We start from the raw sequence: 26,836 nt of genomic DNA on the forward strand, positions 1-26,836 counted from the left end.
CCACTTGTGTGGGTTGTAGACTCCGCCTCATGCTACCACTAGAGTGAAATCACCGCCAGCATTGAAAAGTGACCAAAACATCAGCCAGGAAGCATAGGAACTGAGAAGTTGTCTGTGGTCACCACCTGTAGAACCACTCCTTTATTGGGGGTGTCTTGCTAATTGCCTAGAATTTCCACCTGTTGTCTATTCCATTTGCACAACAGCATGTGAAATGTATTGTCAATCAGTGTTGCTTCCTAAGTGGACAGTTTGATTTCACAGAAGTGTGATTGACTTGGAGTTACATTGTGTTGTTTAAGTGTTCCCTTTATATTTTTGAGCAGTGTATATACTAGCACCTCCCTTTTCACCTAGAAAAGGTGGGACAATTACAGTGCCCTAGCGACGCCTATTTGTCATGATTCATTTCCCCAATAAGATTACCCTTCTGAGGCCGAAAATAAAACACAATGACAAAGTTTGCTTTGTTAAGTGATTAAAGGACAATCGATCAAAGTAAATGGATATGACTGCCGTATCAGACCAAAGGAGGTAAACAGAAAGGAGCCATGACAGGTTATTCCAATAACATACTGAACAATATTGATGTCTCCCCTTGGCTCTCGGTCACCATTTCTGACCATTATGCTGCAGGCTCGTTTGGTGGCTGAAAATATACCACTGACCGCTGACTGACTAACTAACTCCTAGATGGGGGTGTCTCAATACCATATAGGAGACGGCGCAAGAGAAATACAAGAAGGTAAGATGGAGGTACAGTAACACAATCTTTTTCTACAGGCAAATCCCACATGGATATCCCAAAAGAGCTCATTCTGTACCATCCTCCCAACTCACAACACATCATCTATTCCATTTTGGCATTTGAACTACTGTTCCTCTATTGTGATGCGTTTCATTTCGGTGAATCTCCATGCATTTCAGTTCATTGTATTTGACTTCCATAGAAGAAATCAAAAGTATCATCATCATGTCATAACACCCGACTCTTTGCCGTGCAGAGAGTGCTCTCTCCCGTTTTCCACAGCTGAAAAGATTGTGCATCCCAAATGTCACTCTATTGCCTAAATAGTGGACTACTCTTGACCAGAAACCACACCCAGCTCTTTACCATGCAAATGGGTGCCCTCTCCCGTTTCCCACCCCGACAAAAAGTGTGCGTCCCAAATAGTGCATTACCCTATATAGTGCCCTATTGGCCCTGGTCAAAAGTAGTGCAGCATATAGGGAATCGGGTGCCATTTGGGACGTGAAAGGGCACAACAAGCCGCGGTTGCCTTTGTCCGCTGATCATCCTTCAGAAGGAGACATGGGGTAGTTGTCTGTCCCGGCGAACGCTTCCATTTTCATTCTGAATGGCACACAGCATCCAGCCTGTATGAAATGGAGCCTCTTAATCAAATTGAAAAGCCACAGTGCAGAACAGTTGAAATGAAGCACTGCAACTCTCTGCCTATCTCCTCCTCTAGCTCCCTCCCTCCTTCACTCCCCTCTCCAGCCGGCTCCAATCTAATAGAATACCCTCCTTCTTTTTGAATGCACACACACAATCCCTTGGAATTGAAATAGTGCACTGTACAGCCAACCCGTGTGTGTGTGTGGGGGTGTGTACATGTGCATAAGAGTGTGTGCATCACAGGAGGCTGCTGAGGGGAGGACGGCTTAAAATAATGGCCGGAACGGTGCGAACAGAATGGCATCTACGCCTGAATGGCTGCCTGCCAGCCTGTATGCCTGCACGCCTGCCTGCCAGACTGTACGCCTGCCCGCCAGCCTGTACACCTGCCTGCCAGCCTGTACGCCTGCCTGCCAGCCTGTACGCCTGCCTGCCAGCCTGTACGCCTGCCTGCCAGCCTGTACGCCTACATGCCTGCCTGCCAGCCTGTATGCCTGCATGCCTGCCTGCCAGCCTGTACGCCTGCCTGCCAGCCTGTACGCCTGCATGCCTGCCTGCCAGCCTGTACGCCTGCATGCCAGCCTGCCAGCCTGTACGCTTGCATGCCTGCCAGCCAGCCTGTACGCCTGCATGCCTGCCTGCCAGCCTGTACGCCTGCATGCCTGCCTGCCAGCCTGTACGCCCGCATGCCTGCCTGCCAGCCTGTACGCCTGCCTGCCAGCCTGCACGGCTGCGTGCCAGCCTGTACGCCTGCATGCCTGCCTGCCAGCCTGTACGGCTGCGTGCCAGCCTGTGCGCCTGCATGCCTGCCTGCCAGCCTGTACGCCTGCCTGCCAGCCTGTGTGTATTCGGACATGAGGCGCATGTGTGAAGGAGGGCCGACTCATACAAAGAAAACGGAGGGACACGAGGGAGGAGGGAGAGAGGGAGGAAAAGAGAGAAAGACAGGACAGACCCCTGGGGACCTCCCCAGCCTGCTCCTGTTGAGACAGAGAGCTGTAGGCTATAGTTGCCGGTTTGTCACATTGCACAGACGCTGTCATATTTCTGTGACAGGCCAGCAGGCACCAGGGCTGGGCTGTCCAACCCGACCAAGAGCACCAGCCAGGATCTAAGCACGTCTAATTAGTAAAGATGTAACGCACCACCGCCTATTCAGACTAAGCCTGTCTGCGTCCTTGCCAGAAAATGTTCTAAGGAAAGATCTTAATGTACTTTGATGCAGTAAAACTACAACGCTTCAATGTAAACACTGTAACCAATTACTTATAGGATCCTTGCTGTATACTTTACAGTATACACAGTAAACAGTATAAACTCACTGTATACTGATATATGTTTAGTCTTTCTAAGGCAGTACAAGAGGAGTTTTCCTCAGTGGAATCAGTATGGGCCGTCCTTTGAGAAAAGCCTTTGGTGAAAATTACTGCAGTTTGATAGCAGTCACAATTACAGGCTTCCTGAAGCAGCATTCTCATCCCCATCTCCTCCTCGGAGATGAAAAGAAAAATGAATTATGGCTTAAACAAGACAAAACTCCCCACGGAGATGACAAGACAGGTATTTTGCCGGTGTTGAATGGCCATTGTTAGAGCTAATAATGCACTAGGCATTCAACAGCATCACAATAGTGCACTAATTAGTATGCACCAAGGTGTCACAGTAGACACAGAGAATAATACTGAGATCAGAGTGATATAACTAAAGGGTTTAGGACTCCCTTGGGAGACAAATAGGACCTCATTAGTAGCATGTTTAACGTGTTCAATTCCAGACAATTCGTAGAATGAATTGGAATTCAGTTCTTGGTTTCAAAAATTGTCCGTAGATCTCATGAAGTCATGAATTCAAATTGTACTCAGTTCTGGAATTTACTGGAGTTGATAGTTGACTTGACTCCCTGAATGTGATTAGTACGTAAGTCGATTGCAGAATGTAAATGTAAACATAGATAATGCTAGCACTACCCGTGTATTAGTACATACAGATGTTGAGCCAGTTTGCTACAGCAGGAAAATAATCCTGCAGAAACAGGAAATGTGAATTATTATGTGGATTATAATTAATGGATATTTTTTGTAGGGGTTGATATATTTTTCATGGGGGAAAATCAGGTAAAAAATGTCTAAGTGGAAATTACAAACATCAGAAGCCTTTGTAAACCTCAAATAAACTACAAGTTTAAAATGCCCTGCATTGCAGGACTCTTCATCTGTACACTATAAGACTTTACTGTAATTTCAACAGTAAAGCACTGTAAGATGCACAGTAAAATACCCTGAATATGTTTAGAATTAAAGCTGTAGATTGCACTGCATTAGGGTAAAATGCTGAAAAATACTTATTATTGTTATTACAGTAAAAATGTATATTACAGTAATAACTTTGGCCTACAATAGATTCACATTTTCAATTGCAGGCGAGGTGCATGAAGCTCAGACTGTTAAAAGATTAAAAAGATCACCTAGATAATAATTGTTGTAATGATTAGGCTTTCGCTATACTGCAGCCTCTGGGTGCCACAGTGAATAAACAGACTGTTATGTTTGCACCATTACTACAGAGGAAATTGTAATATTGTATTTCAAATGGCACTGTAAATCCACCCCACAGAATACAGTACCTTACTGTAGTGGGTGCATGGTATTGTTGTTTCTGGCTCATTAACATATTGAGGCATGCCTTGCAAGAGGTTACATTTATTTATATACAGTACAAGTCAAGGGTTTGGACACACCTACTCATTCACGGGTTTGTCTTTATTTTTACTATTTTCTACATTGTAGAATAATAGTGAAGACATCAAAACTATGTGTAACGGCCGTTGTTGGTGGAAGAAGGTTTGGACCAAGGTGCAGCGTGGTATGTGTCCATTTTTATTAAATGAACACGGAAATAACAAAAATAACAATGAGAACGACCGAAAACAGTTCTGGCTGGTGCAGACACACAACAGAAAACAGAAAATAATCACCCACGAAACACAATAGAAAACAGGCTCCCTAAATATGGTTCTCAATCAGGAACAATGATTGACAGCTGCCTCTGATTGAGAACCATACCAGGCCAAACACAGAAATAGCAAATCCTAGAAAAACTAACATAGACAACCCACCCAACTCACGCCCTGACCATACTAAAACAAAGACATAACAAAAGACTAAGGTCAGCAAGTGACACTATGAAATAATACATATGGAATCATGTAGTAACCAAAAAAGTGTTAAACAAATCTACTCTCTGTTCATCACATATGCATAGTCACTTTAACCATACGTACATGTACATACTACCTCAATAAGCCTGACTAACCGGTGTCTGTATATAGCTACTGTTATTTTCAAATGTCTTTTTACTGTTCTTTTATTTATTTACTTACCTACACACACACACACACACTTTTTTTTTTTTCCCGCACTTATTGGTTAGAGCTTGTAAGTAAGCAATTCACTGTAAGATGCACCTGTTGTTTTCGGCGCACGTGAAAATATATGTTATATTTGAGAATCTTCAAAGTAGCCACCTTTTGCCTTGATGACAGCTTTGCACACGCTTGGCATTCTCTCAACCAGCTTCATGAGGTAGTCACCTGGAATGCATTTCAATTAACAGGTGTGCCTTGTTAAAAGTACATTTGTGGAATTTCTTTCCTTATTAATGCTTTTGAGCCAATCAATTGTGTTGTGACAAGGTAGGGGCTGGTATACAGAAGATAGCCCTATAGTCAATCTTATGGCAAGAATAGCTCAAATAAGCAAAGAGAAACGACAGTCCATCATTACTTTAAGACATGAAGGTTAGTCAATGCGGAACATTTCAAGAACTTTGAAAGTTTCATCAAGTGCAGTCACTAAAACCATCAAGCGCTATGACGAAACTGGCTCCCCTGAGGACCGCCACTGGAAAAGAAGACCCAGAGTTAAGTTCATTAGAGTTACCAGCCTCAGAAATTGCAGCCCAAATAAATACTTCACAGAGTTCAAGTAACAGACACATCTCAACATCAACTGTTCAGAGGAGACTTCATGGTCGAATTGCTGAAAAGAAACCACTACTAAAGGACACCAATAATAAGAAGAGATATGCTTGGGCCAAGAAACACGAGCAATGGACATTAGACCAGTGGAAATTTGTCCTTTGGTCTGATGAGTCCAAATTTGAGATTTTTGGTTCCAACCGCCAAGTCTTTGTGAAAATCAGTATAAGTGAACGAATGATCTCCGCATGTGTGGTTCCCACCGTGAAGCATGGAAGAGGAGGTGTGATGGTGTGGGGGTGCTTTGCTGGTGACACGGTCTGTGATTTATTTAGAATTCAAGGCACACTTAACAAGCATGGCTACCACTGCATTCTGCAGCGATACACCATCCCATCTGGTTTGTGCTTAGTGGAACTATCATTTGTTTTTCAACAGGACAATGACCCAACACACCTCCAGGCTGTGTAAGGGCTATTTGACCAAGAAAAAGGGTAATGTAGTGCTGCATCAGATGAACTGGCCTCCACAATCACCCGACCTCAACCCAATTGAGATGGTTTGGGATGAGTTGGACTGCAGAGTGAAGGAAAAGCGGCCAACAAGTGCTTAGCATATGTGGGAACTCCTTCAAGACTGTTGGAAAAGCATTCCAGATGAAGCTGGTTTAGAGAATGCCAAGAGTGTGTAAAGTTGTCATCAAGGCAAAGAGTGGCTACTTTGAATAATCTCAAATCTAACTTTTTTTGTGATTTGTTAAACACTTTTTTGGTTACTACATGATTCCTTATGTGAAATTTCATACATTTGAAATTTGTCTTCACTTTTATTCTACAATGTAGAAAACAGTCAAAATAAAGAAAAACCCTTGAATGAGTAAGTGTGTCCAAACCTTGGTGTCACGTCTTCCGCCGGAGTCGGTCCCTCTCCTTGTTCGAGCTGCGTTCGGTGTCACCGGCCTTCTAGCCATCGCCGATCCACTTTTCATTTTCCATTTGTTTTGTCTTTATTTTCTACACACCTGGTTTCAATTCCCCCATTACATGTTCATTATTTAGCCCTCTGGTTTCCCCCATGTTTGTGTGCGTGTTTGTTTTATTGTTCAGGATGTTACTGACAGCTGGTATTTTGTTGCTGGGTTTTGTTATAACGCCCGTTTATTTCGTGGTACCGGTATTTTTTCCACACCATAGTATTGTGTTTATACTGGTGATATCTTGTATTAAATACCTTGTCCACGCATCTCAGCTCTCCTGCACCTGACTCCTTTCACCAGTTACCCACAGCCTTGACAGAAACACGCACCCACTCGGAATGGAGTCAGCAGTAGCAGGTGCCCCTGCATGAGGGGTTGAGGAGCGAGTCCAGCAGCACGCCGCCATGCTACAGCATCTCGGCAGCGCCATGGATCGAGATCTACAAACCATGGAGCGCTGGGAGAGAAGAGTCCCTCCAGCACCACCAGTCTCACCATCACTCACCCCTCCTTCACCCGGCCCAGTGGGATTCAGGCTTGCCCTCCCGAGGGAGTATGATGGAACGGAGGCGAGTTGTCAGGGGTTCTTGCTCCAGCTAGAGCTCTACCTGGCAACCGTCCACCCGGCTCCTTCAGGCCGTGAGAGCGTGGCTGCCCTCGATTTCTGCCTCTCAGGTAAAGCCCTGGAGTGGGCCAATGCTGTATGGGGGGAAGAAGAAGAGGTGTTGGACCACTTTGAGGATTTCACTCGCCGCTTCCGGGCAGTCTTTTACCACCCGCCTGAGGGTAGAGTGGCGGGTGAACGTCTCGTCCACCTGAGGCAGGGGACGAGGAGTGCACAGGAGTTTGCGGTGGAATTCCGGACCCTGGCCGCCGGCGCAGGATGAAACGACAGGGCCCTGATCGAGCACTACCGGTGCAGTCTGCGTGATGACATGTGTCGGGAGTTGGCCTGCAGGGACACCACTCTCACATTCGACCAGCTGGTGGACCTGTCTATCCTGCTGGATAACCTGCTGGCTACCCGCGGACGTCCAGATCGGGGTCTTTAGGTTCCATCACCCAGCACCGCCGCTCCGAGTGCCATGGAGCTGGGAGGTGCTGCACTTAGGACGACTGGAAAAGGGGCCGTTCAATGCACCATCTGTGGCCGCAGAGGGCACACTGCCGGTCGGTGCTGGGGAGGTTCCTCTGGGAGTCGAGGCAGCAGGCAGGGCACTCTCGTGTCACCCCAGGTGAGTCGGCACCAGGCTCACCCAGAGCCCCCTGTTGCTCACATGTTTTTGTTTATTAATTTTCCTGAGGTTTCCCTGCATTCCCAGCATAAGGCACTCATAGATTCAGGCGCAGCTGGAAATTTTATTGACAGATCATTTGCCCATAGTTTAGGGATCCCCATTGTTCCTGTGGATATGCCCTTCCCTGTGCATGCCCTAGATAGTCGACCATTAGGGTCAGGGCTAATTAGGGAGGCCACCGCTCCACTGGGCATGGCTACACAGGGGGGTCACAAGGAGAGAATCAGTCTCTTCCTTATTGATTCTCCTGCATTTCCCGTGGTGCTGGGCCTACCCTGGTTGGCCTGTCATGACCCCACTATTTCGTAGCAACAGAGGGCTATCATGGGGTGGTCACGAAAGTGCTCGGGGAGTTGTTTAGGGATTTCCGTCGGTGCTACTACGTTGGAAAGTCAAGACCAAGTCTCCACCGTGTGCATCCCCTCTGAATATGCCGATTTGGCATATTACCACCCCATCGGCGGGAGGATTGTGCGATAAATCTCCTGGTAGACGCAGCACTTCCCAGGAGTCACATGTATCCCCTGTCGCAAGAGGAGACGGCGGCTATGGAAACATATGTCTCCGAATCTCTGTGTATTGACTTTCGAGCCATCAACTAAATCACTGTGAGGTACAGTTACCCGCTACCTCTCATAGCCAGTGCGATCGAGTCAATGCGCTTCTTCACAAAATTGGATCTCAGGAGCGCTTACAACCTGGTGCATATCCGGGAGGGGGACAAGTGGAACACGGCATTTAGTACCACATCAGGGCACTATGAGTACCTCGTCATGCCGTACGGGTTGATGAATGCTCCATCAGTCTTCCACGCCTTTGTAAACAAGATTTTTCCGGTAGTGGTGTATATCGACGACATTCTGATATACTCTGCTACACGCACCGAGCATGTGTCCCTGAGGCGCAGGGTGCTTGGTCGACTGTTGGAGCATGACCTGTACGTCAAGGCTGAGAAATGCCTGTTCTTTAAACAGTCCGTCTCCTTCCTAGGGTACCGCATTTCCACTTCAGGGGTGGAGATGGAGAGTGACCGCTTCTCCCACCACGGTAAAGGAAGTGCAGCGGTTTTTAGGGTTTTCCAACTACTACCGGAGGTGTATCAGGGGTTTTGGTCAGGTATCAGCTCCCATTACCTCACTGCTGAAGGGGGGACCGGTGCGATGGCAGTGGTCGGCTGAGGCGGACAGGGCTTTTGGTCACCTGAGGGCTTTGTTTACCTCGGCTCCGGTGCTGGCCCATCCAGATCCCTCTTTGGCGTTCATAGTGGAGATGGACGCTTCCGAGGCTGGGATAGGAGCTGTGCTCTCTCAGCACTCGGGTACGCCACCAAAGCTCTGCCCCTGTGCCTTCTTTTCAAAGAAGCTCATCCCGGCGGAACGAAACTATGACGTGGGGGACTGGGAGCTGTTGGCTGTCGTCAAGGCTTTGAAGGCGTGGAGACATTGGCTTGAGGGGGCTAAACACCCTTTTCTCATCTGGACGGACCACCGCAATCTGGAGTACATTTAAAAAAAAATGTATTTTACCTTTATTTAACTAGGCAAGTCAGTTAAGAACAAATTCTTATTTTAAAAGGTCCATGGATCCCACACCCATACTCCCGGCCTCTTGCCTGGTGGCGCCGGTAGTGTGGGTGCTGGACGCGGACATTGAGCGGGCGTTACGTACAGAGCCCACTCCCCTCCAGTGTCCAGCTGGGCGTCTGTGCATTCCGTTTGCTGTCCGCGACCGTTTGATCTATTGGGCCCACACGTCACCCTCCTCTGGAATGGCCGATCCATCAGTGGGTGCTCTGATCATTGGGTGTGCTTGCCCCCACCTGCCCCCAGCCCAAAGGAATTTTCCAAGGGTGGGAAGGACTAATCCCCGGCAGATGCATGGGCGGGCGTGGAAGCGAGCACGCCAGCACACACACCGCTCACAGCGTAAAACCAAAACAGAAAACAGAAATAATTAAACACAAAATATACAATAATCACATTCCCACCCTCACCCCTGATTGGAGGACTTCAAACATTGATACTGTGCATGTATTTATTTCCACACACATTAATTCCAATGTTCAGACAGCCACAGATCAGCCCATTTTTCCCAGTAAATCATCATTCTACCATTTCCATCTGCAAAACATCCCTCTATTATACCATGGTGTGTCATTAGGGATTTGAACCTCCCCATCTGCAACATTTCTGCTGAAATTGCCCCAAAAATTAAAAAAATGTACCTAAGAGCACAGTGATTGTGGCTGTGGTCCTTCAAATCCCCTAAAAATACAATTTGCAGGTCCAACCATGCCCTGATATGTAAGGGATAAACGTTGATGTTCTGTACATTACCTTGGAAATAATGGACGACGCATGAGATGAGGTGGAGCCGAGTCCCAATATCTTTTCCAACTGTCCCGTTATCTGGTTTTAATGTCCATTCTAGAATGCCCTTCTGACCAATCAGAAATTAGTATTCAACAATGTTGTGGTATTGTTGAATATTTTGTCTCGGGCTTAACAACACCCATGCCAATATATCCTCCAAACAATACCCCATAATGACAAAGCAAAAACTGTTTTTTAGACAATTTTACAAATGCATAGAAATACAAATAAACTTAAATATCACATTTACATAACTATTCAGACCCTTTGCTATGAGACTTGAAAATGAGCTTGGGTGCATCCTGTTTCCATTGATCATCCTTGAGATGTTTCTACAACTTGATTGGAGTCCACCTGTGGTAAATTCAATTGATTGGACATGATTTGGAAAGGCACACACCTGTATATAAAGTACTACAGATGACAGAGCATGTCAGAAAAAAATATGTGTCATGAGGTCGAAGGAATTGTCCTTAGAGCGCCGAGACAGGATTGTGTAGAGGGGAAGGGTACCAAAACAGATCTGCAGCATTGAAGCTCCCCAAGAACACAGTAGCCTCCATCATTCTTAAATGGAAGAAGTTTGTAACCACCAAGACTCTTCCTAGAGCTGGCTGCCCAGCCAAACTGAGCAATCGGGATTAAAAGGGCCTTGGTCAGGGAGGTGAACAAAAACCAGATTGTTACTCTGACAGAGCTCCAGAATTCCTCTGTGGAGATAGGAGAACCTTCCAGAAGGACAATCATCTTTGCAGCATTCCACCAATCAGGCCTTAATGGTAGAGTGGCCAGACGGAAGCCACTCCTCAGTGAAAGGCACATGACAGCTCGCTTGGAATTTGCCAAACTCTTTAATTATTTGTTACTTTTATAACTTTTTTGGGGGGGGGGGTATTTTCTTAAAACTGCATTGTTGGTTAAGGGCTTGTAAGTAAGCATTTCACTGTAAGGTCTATGTTTTGATATTTAAATATCTGAATTCCTCACCACCCCACTCAATTAGTGATCATTTTGATTAACCTTCGATTAACAGATTCATTTTAGGAATGCTTACCACATTAAATAAATAGTTAAAACAATTCTTTATACCTGCTTTTCAAAACTTTTCAAGTGAATTTAGAGAAACATCAAATCTATTGTTCTCTGTAAAATATTCAATGTTGATTGTATGAATCTGAAACTTTATTGATTTATTGAATGACTTATACATCGAATTCATTATATTGCTAGATGTTTATCACTTTACCTATCTTTATTTTGGCAAAATAAAAGGTGTTGCAGTGTCAAGTGTCAATCATAGAGATAAATGGAGGACTCTAGGTCGATATAATGGGCTCCCGAGTGGTGCAGCGGTCTAAGGCACTGCGTCTCAGTGCAAGAGGCATCACTACAGTACCTGGTTTCAAATCCAGGCTGTTATGACATCCGGATGTGATCGGGCGGGGCACAAAGGCCCAGCATTGTCCAGGGTAGGCCGTCAATCTAAATAATAATTTGTTCTTAACTGACTTGCCGAGTTAAATTTAAAAAATATAACTCATTTTAGTATAGACGTTGCCACTGAGGGCTTCCACCATTTAAAAGTAGTCAACTGGCTAGGGATTCCAATGGGTTGGGAGTGATTAGCCAGTTATCATAGAGCATTATCTTCTTCAAATTAGGTTACCTATGCTTTGTAAGCCACAGACTAAGGTAATATCCAGGAGCCAAGATTTATATCAGGACAATGGCCCCAAGATCCAGACACAGAACCAGTGAGTTGAGACCATGACAAGTTAAAGACCGAGAACAGTAGAGGACAGTAAAAGCACCTCAAAGCACAATCCAGTACAGTATAATACAGCACAACAGCAGTGGTTACTAAACGGCACACTTTTCCTAACATTCACTCACTTATAAACGTGACCTGTGGAGTGCACCAGTGCCATTCGGATAATAAATTGAACGGCACATGGTTAGGCTACATCTGTGTCGTTGCTTCAAGTCCAGTGCGCTCAGGCTAGTGTTAAATGTGTATCATTTCAGGGGCGAGCATCAGAAGCAAGTCATTTATATCATTTTCCTTCGACTGTGAGAATCATTAGCACTGCTTATGCTTAGCTGTACCACAGCCTCTGCCATAGAAACAAATGGGGCATGGCTTTGTTTCCGTGGTGGCACCTTTACGATGCAGAAAACTGCTCAAACCGTTCAAAACTCAGTAACTATTTTACAGGAGCTGGCGCAGGTTGCTGGAAATTAGTCATAACGAGTAAAAATGAAAATAGTTCAAATATAGCCGATTTCATCTATTTATTTTTTTAAATGTCACAGAAAATAGATGATTTGCAGTATGGATCAGATGAGATGTAGGTCATTTACAACTAAATAAATTAATTGTGCTGCAGAATTTTTTTTGCCTATCAAAGGTTACAATAAATGTTGGGAACCACTTCAGTAGAGTACAGTATAGTACAGTAGAGAACAGTACAGTATAGCACATTATAGATGTCTAGATTTTGTCAAAATAGATGTCAATGTTTGGCCTCTTGGAGGGTTGGAGCCCCCCTGCTGGCTATGCATCTCAACACTCTATATTTGTGTGTGCACTTGTCCTCTATCCACATGGTGGTCCTCTTTAGCTCAGTTGGTAGAGCATGGTGTATGCAACTTTAAAATGCCCTTGCTGTCACAGTCGCCACAATGGCACAGATACAAAGATGAGACCTCTATGTATCTCTATGGGGTGAACGTTTCGGTCAATTTGGGTCAATTATTTTGGACTTTAAAGAAGCTAACATATAGCTGGCTATCTTTCATTTGCTCATTCATTCATTTTCAAAAGAATATTTGCAGACAGTCTACTCACCATGTGGCCATGCTGGAGAGGGGTGCAATCCCATCACCTGGTGATATTTGTAGGGGTGTGGTGTAAAACACATTTTTAATTCTGTATATTTGTATTCTTCTTTTCACTCTGTCATTTAGGTCATTATTGTGGATTCACTACAATGTTGTTGATCCAGCCTGAGTTTTCTCCCATCACAGCCATTGAACACTGTAGCTGTTTTAAAATCACCAACGGCCTCATGGTGACATCCCTGAGCAGTTTCCTTCCTGTCGTGCAGCTCAATTCAATACCATAGTTATTAACTTGACCATGATTAAAGAGATATTCAATGTCTGATTTGTTACTAATACCCATCTACCAATCACTGCCCTTCTTTGGAAGGCTTTGGAAAATCTCCCTGGTCTTTGTAGTTGAATCTGCACTTGAAATTCAATACTTAACTGAGGGACCTTACAGATGTTGTATGTGTAGGGTACAGAGGAAGGGGTAGTCATTCAAAAATAATGTCAACACCTATTATTTCACACAGTGAGTCCGTGTAACTTATTATGTGATTTGTTAAGACAAATTGTATTTGTGAACTAATTTAGGCGTGTCTTTGCAAAGGGGGTGAATACTTATGCAACAACAATTTTATAGTTGCTTAACTGTTTTCATTTTGTTTTAATTATTGCGCGTTAAAAATATAATACAGCTGTGTTGCTGTAGGCTCATTTACAGTATAATGCTGCATTGTATAATATTGCACGGTTTTTCTTATTGTAAAACATATTACAGCATCCCTACTGTAAATCAAAAGTACCGTATTTAGCTGGCAACTCAGCGGCCAGTATAATGCTGTAAATGTACAGGGAAGAGTTCTACAGTGTAATGCTTCACAGCTCTGGACTGGCTGGCAGAATTTCTCTAGGTCCTCTCAGAATTTGGAATTGGAACGTGACAGAATGTGACAAAAACAAATCATGGCTTTTCTCACTAAACTAAAGATTGATGTGTGACCCCAATCCTAGTCTAATTTAGCCTTGCTGTTGAATATGTAAATGGCATGGGGCCAGCATTTTAATGCTCTGCTTATCCTCTCTAGCACGTTCCTCTTTGCCTTTGCTAATCTGTGCTATTTGCCCATTCCCCTCCATAGACTCCAATTACCGCGTAATTGCTTGATTGATATAGATAAAATCTTGATTAGGTGGAATATCCTACCAATACACACAGGCAGGTAACCTGTGATACAAGTCAATATTCAACGGGCATCGGGAAATTACGTGGAAACCGGCTACTAGAGTCAATGGTGAGTGCTGTTACCTTCAAGTAGGCTTTGGTTTTGAAAGGATGTTGTGGACAGGAATGGCAGATGGGCATAAGTATAAGCATCTGCCTCTGGTTCCAAAGGGCCAGATGCATGTTTGAATCCAGCGATAGAGATTTGTTTTTATAGGTATTAAGAGACTATGCCTGAACTTAATCCTAACCCTAAAATTATGAGTTAATGCCTAAACTTAACCTTAAACACTTTGACGTTTAGAACAACTTAGCAATTTGACATTTCAGAAACATGAACGAACGTCTAATTCTGACATGAGACTCTGAGACATTGTCGATATGCACACATATGCACACACAGCCACCTTCATGCTGGCAGTCTCTCCCTGTGTCCCCCTCTGTTTTGGCGGTACACACATTTTAGAATAAAGACATCCAGGCACACACATGCACATAAGCACACACACTTGCACACACACACACTTCATACCAGTAAAGGCCCCTCTGCTTCTACACATACAAACACTTGCCGACCAAGTAAACTACATCATCCTATTACGCAGCCCTCGTGACTATTTGACATCATAGGGACAAACGGTCATAAATTCTACTCTGAGATTATTACAACAGGCAATATCCTTCATTGGTGCAATCGCACAACTTTGTCTCACGGCGCCGAATTTACTGTCTCGGAATGCAATGGCAATGCATAACAATCCAACTTCAGAGTTCATTTTGAAGGATGTAAGTCATTTTTGAAACGAGCCTCCACTAAATTCCCGACAAAGGCCGTTTCTTTCTCTCCCAAGGCAGAGACATCAATACCAAGGGAGAGTGCACCACAACCTATAGCATAGGATGGATCAATACCATAACAAACTCAGTCAAGATTGACTCGAGAACTCTGTGGATCCATCCAGCCTTAGATTGATGATGTGAGGAGGACAAGACGACAGAGTTTCAGCCGAGAGAGTGAGAGAGACAGAGAGAGTTCTCTCCATGGTTCTGAGAAGAGAGAAAAGCATCATGGAAACTCTCCATTTCAAAGAGCAATGCATTAACATGGAGATAAGACCCAGGTCGTACTTAGCGTTTCACACCTGTTTTTGTGGTATGCTTTACCTTAAAGGGATACTTCAGGATGTTGGCAAATGAGGTCCTTTATCTACTTCCCCAGTCAGATGAACTCGTGGATACCATTGTTATGTCTCTGCATCCAGTTTTAAGAAAATTCCTAACTAGCAATAGTGCATTGCGCTAATGCTAATTAGCATTAGCTCACGAATTTAACTCTTACTTCCTTCATACTGGACACAGTTCATCTGACCCGGGTGGAAGTAGATGAAGGGCCTCAGTGCCAAAATCCCAAAGTATCCCTTTAATGCCTTATTCCTTCACATAACATTTGTTCAACTTTTTTTTACACATTCTATGTTCAATTTTCTTGGGAAAAAGACAGCTGCAAACCTTTTACCATCTGCAACTGCAATCCCCTCCATGGTGCATCTGGACCCTACTCAGACAACGGCCGCAATGCCTCCGAGTCCAGCAGGAAAATTACAGAAACACGCAAGTTGAAACACGATATCTGTCCTCCAAGGCCTAGTCTAAGAGACAGCCCTTACCATATGTCACGTAACATGGCTCTGACTCTGGCAGCACCCAGTAGAAACTAATTGAATTTCCTTATCTGCTTTATAACCCTCTTTTTCTGCTAAATGAAAGAGAAGCCATTTGGAATAGGGGCACATTTGTATTCACCTGCCCCCCCGCCCAGACACTTACAGTCAGTTCACTAACATACTGTACTACTCGCTCAACCCGCTGTTGTTTTGAGGTTGTTGTATGGTTGGGAGGCCCACGTATAATACATGCGGCTATATCCCTATATGCTCAACAGGATTCTTCCCATGCCCGGCTATTAAGTCCGACAAGATAAAAGTCCTGGGAATTGTGGTCACAGCCCTCAGATACAGTTTGCTTCTATGATGTGTTTTTTTTTTTTTTGTAAAATTAAGTGCTGCGGTTTTTAATGCCCTCGGGGTCCTTTAGTGTAAATTGATTCTATTTAAAAAGTTTTTTTTACTTGAGAAGAGAAAATAGATGGCTGCAGAGAGAGAGAGAGAGAAAAGGCGGTTAGAAAATGGACTCTCCCCGGAACTGGTCATGAAAGGTTTAAATCAAAAGGAGCTAGTGAGGTGACCAAAGGAGCCGGGACAGAGTCCATTAATGGGTTAACAATCAGACGACCCTAATGAAGGGCTGTGCAGCTGTATGTACCACGGAGCCACAGGGTGAAACCACAACGGGGACTTTCGCTATAGAAACACAGTGAGGGGGGGTTCCTTATTCTTCTCATGTATACTATACTTAGTGTCGCACAATACAACAAGATATTAGAGATGGAAAGGTCTATAGCCACACTGTTCACAATAATAATATACTGAACCACATAGCAACCGTGTGTGTTCACAAGAACAGACCAAACTACATAGCTGTGTGTGTGTGTGTGTGTGTGTGTGTGTGTGTGTGTGTGTGTGTGTGTGTGTGTATGTGTGTGTGTGTGTGTGTGTGTGTGTGTGTGTGTGTGTTCACACTAAAAACAACACATCAAACCACATAGCTATTACCACCATCATGAGAAATCGTGTCGAAAATCCCTCCTTCTTGTGAAACCGTGAACCGAGTTGCATACGGAGGCTGTTGTTAGGACTCGGAGGGGAGAATCTCCCCAAAGACAAATGAAACGCGTCACAACGTCATTGTGGAGAAAACTGGTGTTTCAACAGAGTTTGTATGCCCTTTACGCCTTTTATGGGAAGATTGTGGCATGGAGATGACAATGGTATACTAACAACTCTCCCTCCCACTCACTCACAAGTACACACACACTCTCTCTCAGTATTTGTCTTTCTCTATCATGCACACACACACACATGCGCGCACACACACACGCACAATATCTAGTGAGAGCTCTCCTAAACAGATACTGTTAGGCACTATTGCAGTGAGAGAGCACATACTGTACTGCAATGCTTCATTCGACTGAGACCGTCGATCAACTGAGTCCCATTCAAATGACGTGCAAATAAGGACAATAATTTAAACACTACGCAAACAACGATTCCCCTACCGGTACTCATTACAATGGCATGCATTGTACGTTTGTTCTATGACGGCTACACAAATACACGCACGCAAATATTGTTTTCATGATGAATAATTATCATTTGCATTCTATAAATTCAAATAAATGCCACACAACATCCATTCTCTATAATAGCTAAGTCCTTAGCTCTATGGCAGAACCAGCTAATACATATTTCAGTGTGAAAGTGTTCAAATATGCCACACAGACTGGACACCCTCCTACTGGCACACATCTCTATGGAAAAGTTAACACATTCATATTCATGTTCTTTGTAAAAAAAAAAAAAATAAAAAAAAAAGTGGTTCAGGGCAGTTTCTGAGCGTGAGAAGTCTCTTTCCGCTCAATGGCGCCTTCTGTTTTACACAGAACATTTATTCATCTGCCCAAGTGTTTTTCGTGAGGTTTACAGAAACGGTGATATGTTTGATGCGGGAGAGAATTAAGTGGTGCAGTATCTCCAGTCAAATCCAAACCTTAGGGCACCAGGACCTTAGCCCGGGGTTAAGACTTCAAACCAAATGGGTGAAATACAGTGAGTGTCTGGGTAGCCGCACAATGGGGTGTGTGTGTGTGGGGGGGGCTACAGTACACATGCGGTAACTGGGTTAAACGGTAAATCACAGTGGTGAGAGATGCTTTCAGACGTGCATATTGTAGTGTAGTCAGGGAACCATGAGTTGATTTAGTGTAAGATGTACAGCACACTATCTCTGCTGTAAATGCGATCTCATTTATTCTCACAGTGAATTGCAATTTGCTGTAATATGAACTATAATAGCGTTACAGTACTTATTCAGTAACACCTGCCAACTGGTACGGTTCCGCGATGGCGCCAGAAACACTGAACATGATATTCTAGCAGATGTAATGAAACACATCACACTGATTACAATTGGAGCATATCACAAGTCTTTCCAGACTCCATATCATGATGAATGATCAATATCAAATTACAGTGACATTATTCATACTCTCCAGGTTCCTGTCCTCTGATCATGCCATAACCCAGGCAAGATCAATAACATAATTAGCCACCAACCACATGCATGGCTGTGATACATTATATGGCTGACACAAATTGGCCACTATCGCGCAAAAATTACCATATGAAGGAACCTGGGTCATTTATCGAGCAAAGCGGCATCTGGGCAGAGTGACAAACCCCGACAATTATGGCATGTTACAGCGTGCATTAAAATGGGAGCGCAGCAGAGGTCAAATACAGGCGACAAATTGCACTTGGGTGACCGGAGCAAAAACACCTGGCATGTAGAGCGATGGTGGTCTACGGCAGCGTTGCTCTGGGCTACTGAGGAACACCTCCACTCTTTGTATCTAACTGGATTGCACACGATTCAATACACCTCTCCTTGTGAGAAATCACTCAGATGAAACACAAGAAAGTCATGTGAACTGAGCACGTGGAGAGGATAGGAAGCCATCACCTATTAGAAGAACCGTAGCAGCTGTCCAGTGTGTGGGTGCGTGCGTGTGTGTGCGTGTACAATGTATGTAAAACCTTGGAGGGCATTTCTTCCCTTCATTCTCTGTACGTAGGCAATGTCTTTAGAGAGGCCCAGCTATACAATGTCAGGTTTTCCTCACCATAGCAACAAACAAAGAAACATAAATCTATTTCAGTTACCAAGTGTGGAGTAGCAGCACTTAATAAATGCAGACCCCCCCCTTAATTCAATGTGAATGTGTTATCAGAGATCGGGCCATTCACTCCCAGCATACAGGATATGGCTGGGTTCCACCCCCGTAATGAATGAGGGTGACATTTCTTCATTGGTGTGTGTTTACTTACAAGGTGTTGGCTGCCCTGGGCTTGAGGATGGGAAGGTAGCCAGTGGAAACATGCACAACACTGCACGCCCAATCGAGCTAAAACAAAGTGCCTTGTAAGAACAGGCCTGGTGAGAACTGATTGAGAGAGTCAGATCAACAAATGTTGTTTCCTCTGGCAACGGATGGAGCCTTGAACAGCATCGCTAATCATAGCAAAGTAGGGGATCTGTTCGACATTGCAGGCTCGTGGGTCACACAATCGCAATTGCCGAAGTCTAGTCGTGTAGCCTGAATACATGCTGCCCTAATAGCGGTAGCCGTGAAAAGACTACTCTTAGAAAACAACTAGTCTTGACGAGCCTATGCGATTTCGGAAAAAGAACACATTCCTCTGAGAGAAAAAAAACTCGCTCTAAAAACCCCAGAGATAAAAAAAGGCAAAATCCAACGAAGGTGCAAACACAGCAGCACAGCCGTAATATAAATCCAAGCATTATGTCATGTCATATGGCATCAGGTTGGTGGCAATGGCACGGTGACGTATACCCTACTGACCTCCTATGGCTCACATAGGGTGATTATGACCGTGTGCCACTCCAGTTTGGCACCAGCGGTACAAAGGCTTTAGTGTAATAGCTTTCCCCTTTGTCTCTCCATCCATCCTGCCGATGACACGCGCGACCCCATCTTCCCTTTTAGAGGTATATAGGCTGGCAACCGGAGCCAGTCTGCAGCCGGAGCCACTCACTGTGTGTGTGTGTGTGTGTGTGGGGGGGGTCGCTATCAATAAGTGGCAGAGGTTCAGGAGTACTTACACGAGACTCACAATGGGGTCAGCAAGTTACATTTCAAAGCACATGTTATTGAAGCTGGACACAATATCACAGTGCTGTCAATATGGAGCAGCTAGTGAGATTGGGGGGGGTGTTGCAGAACACTGTGATGGTATACACTGTATCAGTCTCGCGCTGTCACAATTGTTTTGTTTAAGGGATTTCAAACAGGGGGAGCAGACTCGTTAAGGGCAAGTCAATAAAGTAGAACCAGAAAGCTGCGAGTGTATCAGAAAACGTGTAGTAGTTGTTCACGTCTGATGGACTAGGGCCTAGACAAGCATTTAATGCATATGTATAATCTAGGCAATTCAAGCATCGTTATATTCAGTTTTGCTATGGTTATTTTGTGATGAGCCAGGGTGCATGCATAATATGGAAATGCATATAGTTTAATGTAACAGCAATATAAATTCAAGAGGTACATTTTTTTAAAGGATTTATTGGCAGAGATTACATTTAAAAAATGATATCACTTAAAATACCACAATCTCGGATGAAAACATATTTGAGCATGTATTTATTATTTACTGTTTGGCTACATATCCATTATGTCATGGGTTGGCTTTTGCACAGTATTTGCATCCAACCCGTTCATTAGTTTGTACGTTGCAGTACAAAGGATCCAATGAAAAACTGGACTCCGTTAAGGTGCTTCAAAGCAAAATGTTTTGTCATAACTGTGGCACTATGCCAAAACGTGTAACAGGAGAGAGTCGCCTACTGTGAAGATTTAACAGACAGTTATCTCTGGCTGCGAGAGAACAGATTTACATTTTTCAACGCGCAAAAAAAGACTCGCTGTTATTGCAACATGGAACAGGTGTGTGTGTGTGTGTGTGTCCGTGCGTGCGTGTGTGAGAGAGATTCTAGGAAAGAGGGGGTGAGTGTGAGAATGAGAGAGCGCGTTCGTGCGTGTGTGCGTGAGGGGGGGGGTGTGTCATAGGTTACATTCGTGTTTTTTGAAGAAGCAGTTACAGTTACATAGACCCTTACGAATGTTACCTGTGAAACAATATGCACTGACACATACCTATCCATCCATCCATCCAAATAACCCACATGAAACGCTGTCAGGCCGATATCAAATAATCATGTGACAGGCGTGGCCATGGAATGTTAACGTTATAATAGCCCATTTACAGGTTACAGGTTTATCAGACCCTATAATTATTTGTATCAATGGTGCATCAGCAAATGTGAAATGTACCTGATGATGATCGATGAGTATCCTCTCTTCTCCCTTATGCGGGCTCTCGGGCCACAGGTGATAGCTGGAGCCGTAGTTAGGGCTGCTCTTGCTGCTACTGCCAGTCGCAGACGAGTTCCCTCCGTACGGTTGCGTTGGTGAGTTTACACGAGAGTCGCGGCAATGGTGCTGCGGCTGGTTGGGGTGCTGTGGCTGGTTGGGGTGCTGTGGCTGGTTGGCTTGGTTTGTCCTCCCTGGCTTATTGCGGTCTTGGTCACAGTGCTGCGGACGCCCCTGTGCGTCTTGCTGATGCTGTTGCAGCAGTGGTGCCTGGTTATTCCGACAGAGCTCTCCTGAACCGTTGGCGCAGTAGTAGACAGGGAAGCTGCTCCCCACCAGTAGCTGTTGTTGAGCTCGCAATTGTGGGAGTTGCTGTAGCTGTTGCAGGTCCTGAGTCTGGGACTCGAATACTCGCCGATTAGCCTCGATTGACTCACATACATTTATAGTGCGCCCCTTCTGTGAGTTTGCTCGGGTTGTTTCAGGGGAGGGGTCCCTGTGTTGGAGTCTGCTGTGCTGCTGCTGCTGTTGCTGCAACAACTGCTTCTGGTCTCGGTGCCCTCCTCCTCCTCCTCCCCGGTAGCGTTCCACGTTGCTCGCCTGTTGATAATTGTCACTGCTTTGCAAATTATCCCCGTGATTAGACTCCTGCAAAAACAGCTGAGAGGACGACGGCGGCAAAGATGGGGAGGGCTGCGGCGGGTGAGCGAGGGGCTGTCGCTGGCGCTGGTGAGAAAGGCTCGCCTCCTCGGAAAAATTGCAGTGGCAGCTCTGAAAAAAAGGCTGCTCCGACTGCGGCTGGGAACCGGCTGCGGCCCAAAGGTTCTGCTGTAGGTGCGCTGGCTGCCCTGCGGGTTCACAGACCCGGTGTGAAGGTCGCTGGGCGATGTCGTAGCTTGTCAGAGGCGGGGGGTCGCCGTGCTGCGGCTGACAGGCATGGATACCTCTTCGAGAGGGCTTGCTCAGACAAGGCAGTTGGTGGTGGTTCAGGTAGTGCGAGGTGGTAGTCGAACGCTCTCTGAAAGACGGAGGAGGGGGCGGCAGACTGAAAACGGGAGCGACTGGGTTTGGGTCTTGGCTCTGCACGCTGCCTCGCTCTTCGTCGGGGATTTGGTGCTGATAGACAGCTCCCGCGTATCGATGCCTCATCCCCTTAATAGCCGCGTCTTACTGTGGATGCTCCTTTGCCTTGTATAGCTCGGACACCCGTTCATTGCGATCAGTCCCAGCAGAATAGAGCCGACTCGTCTCATTGGTAGGTTTGACCAGGACCTGCCTTAAAACGTCACCGTACGGCCAAAACACCGCCTTCGTTAGAATATTGGTAGCCACATATGCACACATGTTAGTGTATAGAGCCTCAACGAAAACGATGCGCGCAACTGATTTAGTTGATGCGACAACCAAATGGGGATGAAAGTGTTAAGATCCTTTGCAGGCTTGATCTATATGGCCAATAATTTATAAACGCATTGGATCTTGACTATCGAATATCCAGTGTTGCCACAACTACCATGCATGTCATTGGGCGATCACTTTTCCTCCAACTGAATCTGCTTTAGCTGTCTACCCTGAGAGCTATACCATAACTAGGCTTAGCCTACTCGGTTGTGTCACTACTCGGTCTATAGGTCTATAATACGAGGTTCTATAAAACTTTACTTCCAACCACTCATCATAAGCATGAACTGAAAGGCCTCATTAAAAAGTAATGTAATAACTTCTCGACACCTCAAAAGACTTCACATACTTGGTCCATAGAGTCCATTCGAGAAAATTGTTTTTAATAATGGTCGAAAACCCTCCTATCTTATCGTTGAGACTTGCAGATCAGTGTTTAATATTTCATCATGAGTAGACATGGTTTTGGATTACCAGGCAGAAAAAAAAAATCGGCATGATATCATGCACAGCCTGCATGGTGGAGCACAACAAAATGTGCAACCATAAGAGGTGCTCACAAGGCCTATGTAAAAACACTGTAGCTGCTGACGGATTGCGTTACACACAAAGCATAATGATATAAAAGCATTTGGTTGTCTGGCAACATGGTAGGATTTGTTGTGTAGGCCATTTTAAGACAACCTGCCGATAGATCCGAGGGAGGGAAAGAGCGAGGGCGTGAGCGAGGGAGAGGGGAAGGGCAAAGAGGGGGAGAGCGCTGCCCAAGCTTCTGAAAGAGATAGCTGGTGAGCGAGCGACAAAAATACTCACCAGTGGCGGTTCTAGCTTGTATGCCGCCCCCCTTCAGCACCCCCCAACAAAAAAAATAAGTACCATCCTATAATACACAAATAGAATAACACACCTATAAAGAAGAGAACCTGATTATTACACTACTAATTGCATTACTGATTGTATTAGTACTGTACAAAGTTATAGGTGTGCTATTTGATATATTCCCCGCTTCCCCTACCTCGGGCTTCCAGTGGGGAGACCTGAGGTCAACCTAGCCCCACCCCCTCCCTATCTCGTACTTCTGAGTGGGAAAGGCATGATGTCATTAACGTGACGTGCAAATGAGCGATATAAAACCGATTGTGCAAATGTCACCATTCAGAATATGTTTTTAAATTGTTTAAATGTTATTATTGTTATTACTATTATTATTATTTTCCGTGTGGGCGCCCCGTGCCGTCCTGGGCAAGATCCCGCCATGGGCGGCTGCCCATGTTGCCTATACCTAAATCCTCCACTGCAACTAACTGAAGGACAGCGACCAAGGAAACCCAAAATTATATGTGAATGATGATCTGTGTTTACGACAAAAAAAGGAGGGGGTAGTGGTTCACTATCCATTTCGAAGGGGAAAAACACATTTCAAAATAAAACTGACAATAGCCTATAGGCCTAACTTTATAAAACTGACATAAGTCATAAAACTCAAAAATGACATGTTGACAGTTTGCGTAGAAGCTGGAGAGAGTGGGTGGGCAAGAGAGAGGAAGCAAGCTCGTTTTCATCATACATTAGGAGTACTTCTTAATAAGTAATACTTTCCAAAGCTGGCTCAGCCATTTTGAGTTTTGATGGGCCTCAGACTGCAGATGTAGACCCTTTCGTCAATAGTTGGGGGGAAGGCTTAGGTACACTCTGTTTTATAGCTCCTGTGAAAGACTGAAGGAATTTGGAGTAGCCCTGGCCAGCATCACATTAGAAACCTGATCATTTTCATTAAGTAATTGGTCGTTGTGACCTGTGTGGGTTCCTTGGCAAGATGGAGTTTCATTTGGTCGTTTGGGATGCAATGTTACTGCTGCCATGTAAATAATTAAATCAAACTTTTACAACTCTTACACAAACACAAACGTCCACGAACACGAGTGTTAACACACACAAGCACAAGAGTGCGCATTCCAAAACACACACGCTCGCTCGCACGCACACACACTCACTCACTCACTCACACAGACACTCCACTCCTCCCACCCTCTCTCTCTAGCCAGAAAAGACTGGCATCCCTATTTAATTCCTCTTGGATTTAGCCCACATACCAGAACCCATCCTTCTTAGCTTGACTATTTGCATTAGGAAGCATGTTGTGTGTCTAGCCTTGGTGACATCCCATAAGAAATACTGTGGAAGCTCAGTGACGCATAAATGGTAGTGTAGAGAACACGGGAAGAACAAACAGTTATACCTAACACAGGAAGTAGATAAGAAGACCGTAATCACAGATTAAGTTGTATATACACTGAACCAAAATGGAAACACAACATGTAAAGTGTTGGTCCCATGTTTCATGAGCTTGAGGCCCATTATCGTGCCGTTCATCCGCCACCGTCACCTCATGTCTCAGCATGATAATGTATTGCCCTGTGTCGCAAGGATCTGTTCACAATTCCTGGAAGCTGAAAATGTCCTAGTTCTTCCATGACCTGCATGCTCACCAGACATGTCACCAATTGAACAAGTTTGGGATGCCCTGGATTGACATATAAGACAGCATGTTCCAGTTCCCGCCAATATCCAGCAACTTCGCACACAGTGGTGGAAAAAGTATCCAATTGTCATACTTGAGTAAAAGTAAAGATACCTTAATAGAAAATGACTCAAGTGAAAGTGAAAGTCACCCAGTAAAATACTACTTGAGTAAAAGTCCAAAAGTATTTGGTTTTAAATATACTTAAGTATCAAAAGTAAATGTAATTGCTAAAATATACTTAACTATTAAAAGTACAAATCATTTCAAATTCCTTATATAATGCAAACCAGATGGCACCATGTTGTTGTTTTTTGATTGTCTTATAGCCAGGGGCACACTCCCACACTCAGACATCATTTACAAACAAAGTATGTGTTTCTTGAGTCTGCCAGATCAGAGGCAGAAGGGATGACCAGGGATGTTCTCTTGATAGGTGTGTGAATTAGACCCTTTTCCTGTCCTGCTAAGCATTCAAAATGTAATGAGTACTTTTGGGTGTCAGGGAAAATGTATGGAGTAAAAAGTACATAATTTTCTTTAGGGATGTAGTGGAGTAAAAGTAAAAGTAGTCAAAAATATAAATAGTAAAGTACAGATACCCCAAAAAACTACTTAAGTAGTACTTTAAAGTATTTTTACTTAAGTACTTTATACCACTGTTCGCACAGCCATTGGAAGAGCAGTGGGACAACATTCCACAGGCAACAATCAACAGCCTGATCGACTCTGCAAAGGAGATGTGTCACGCTGCATGAGATAAATTGTGGGCACACCAGATACTGACCGTTGCACCAACAGATGCATATCTGTATTCCCAGTCATGAAATCCATAGATTAGGGCCTAATGAATTTATTTCAATTGAATGATTTCCTTATATGAACTGTAACTCAGTAAAATCTTTCAAATTGTTGCATGTTGTGTTTCTATTTTTTTTTCAGTATAATAAGTGCAGGTGCAGGTTAGAGAAAATAAAACACATTATATTGAATAGAGGGGAAATGGAAACTATGTTGTGCTGTGGTCAACGAAGTCAACAAAAATAAGGATTCAACTACAATAGTGAGGATACAGGGGAAATAGGAACGTTGTATGCATCTATCAGTTCTCCACATCTTCTGTGTGTATGACCTGTAGGTATGCCCTATTGCATTCTGCAATAAAGATAGCGTTTTCACTACGACCCCAACCCGCCAATGTCTCATCAGACTCAACACCTATGCATGTGTAGCATGACATGATTTGTTTAAACAGTGCACACTCTGTGCCTGTCTGTTCTCTGAGTCCAACAGGCTCTGTGTGAATCTATCCATGTGTAATGAGAGTTGCCTTCTCCCTCGTATTCTCTTTGTGCTCACTGTGGGAAGCGGTGGAGCCGACAGCTGTTGTGGAAACATTAGAGCGAGAAGAGCCTGTGTTGGGAGGCTGTACTTTTTACATTTAAAGAGACAAGCCGCGTTTCAAATAAATCCCTGCTCCTCTGCCTTATATGGAGGGGAGTTCTCATGTGATGGACAGGAGCGACGGCCATCTTGGATTACTGTCTGTCAATTCAAAGCAACTTCGTACGACTTCACTCGAGTGCGATGACTAACAATGGTGATTCTTACAAGCAGTGAGGGGGCGAGGGTCCTTGGTGCAATGTTATGACACACAGAGGTGACATCCAATAGAAGTGATGCATTTGTACAGCATTGCCAATAGCATGATGAATGACCCCTGAACTCAGAGATATGAGACAGTGACTCAAACAGGCCTGCCAATCACACACCACA

General features: G+C 44.6%; 1 protein-coding gene across 2 annotated transcripts in view; it reads right to left on the reverse strand.

The window, feature by feature from the left end:
- The window catches only part of LOC112260296 (small conductance calcium-activated potassium channel protein 2-like), a 62,712-nt gene extending 40,357 nt beyond the window's left edge, over positions 1–22,355 (reverse strand). For both annotated transcript variants that reach the window (XM_024435294.2, XM_024435293.2), the window contains exon 1: positions 21,100–22,355. In XM_024435294.2, coding sequence (XP_024291062.1) covers positions 21,100–22,287 — 1,188 coding nt within the window. In that variant the 5' untranslated portion in view covers positions 22,288–22,355. The remainder of the gene's footprint in view (positions 1–21,099) is intronic.
- Between the last annotated feature and the right edge of the window lie 4,481 nt (positions 22,356–26,836).

Source organism: Oncorhynchus tshawytscha, linkage group LG10 (genome assembly GCF_018296145.1).
Source record: "Oncorhynchus tshawytscha isolate Ot180627B linkage group LG10, Otsh_v2.0, whole genome shotgun sequence".
Classification (NCBI taxonomy): domain Eukaryota; kingdom Metazoa; phylum Chordata; class Actinopteri; order Salmoniformes; family Salmonidae; genus Oncorhynchus; species Oncorhynchus tshawytscha.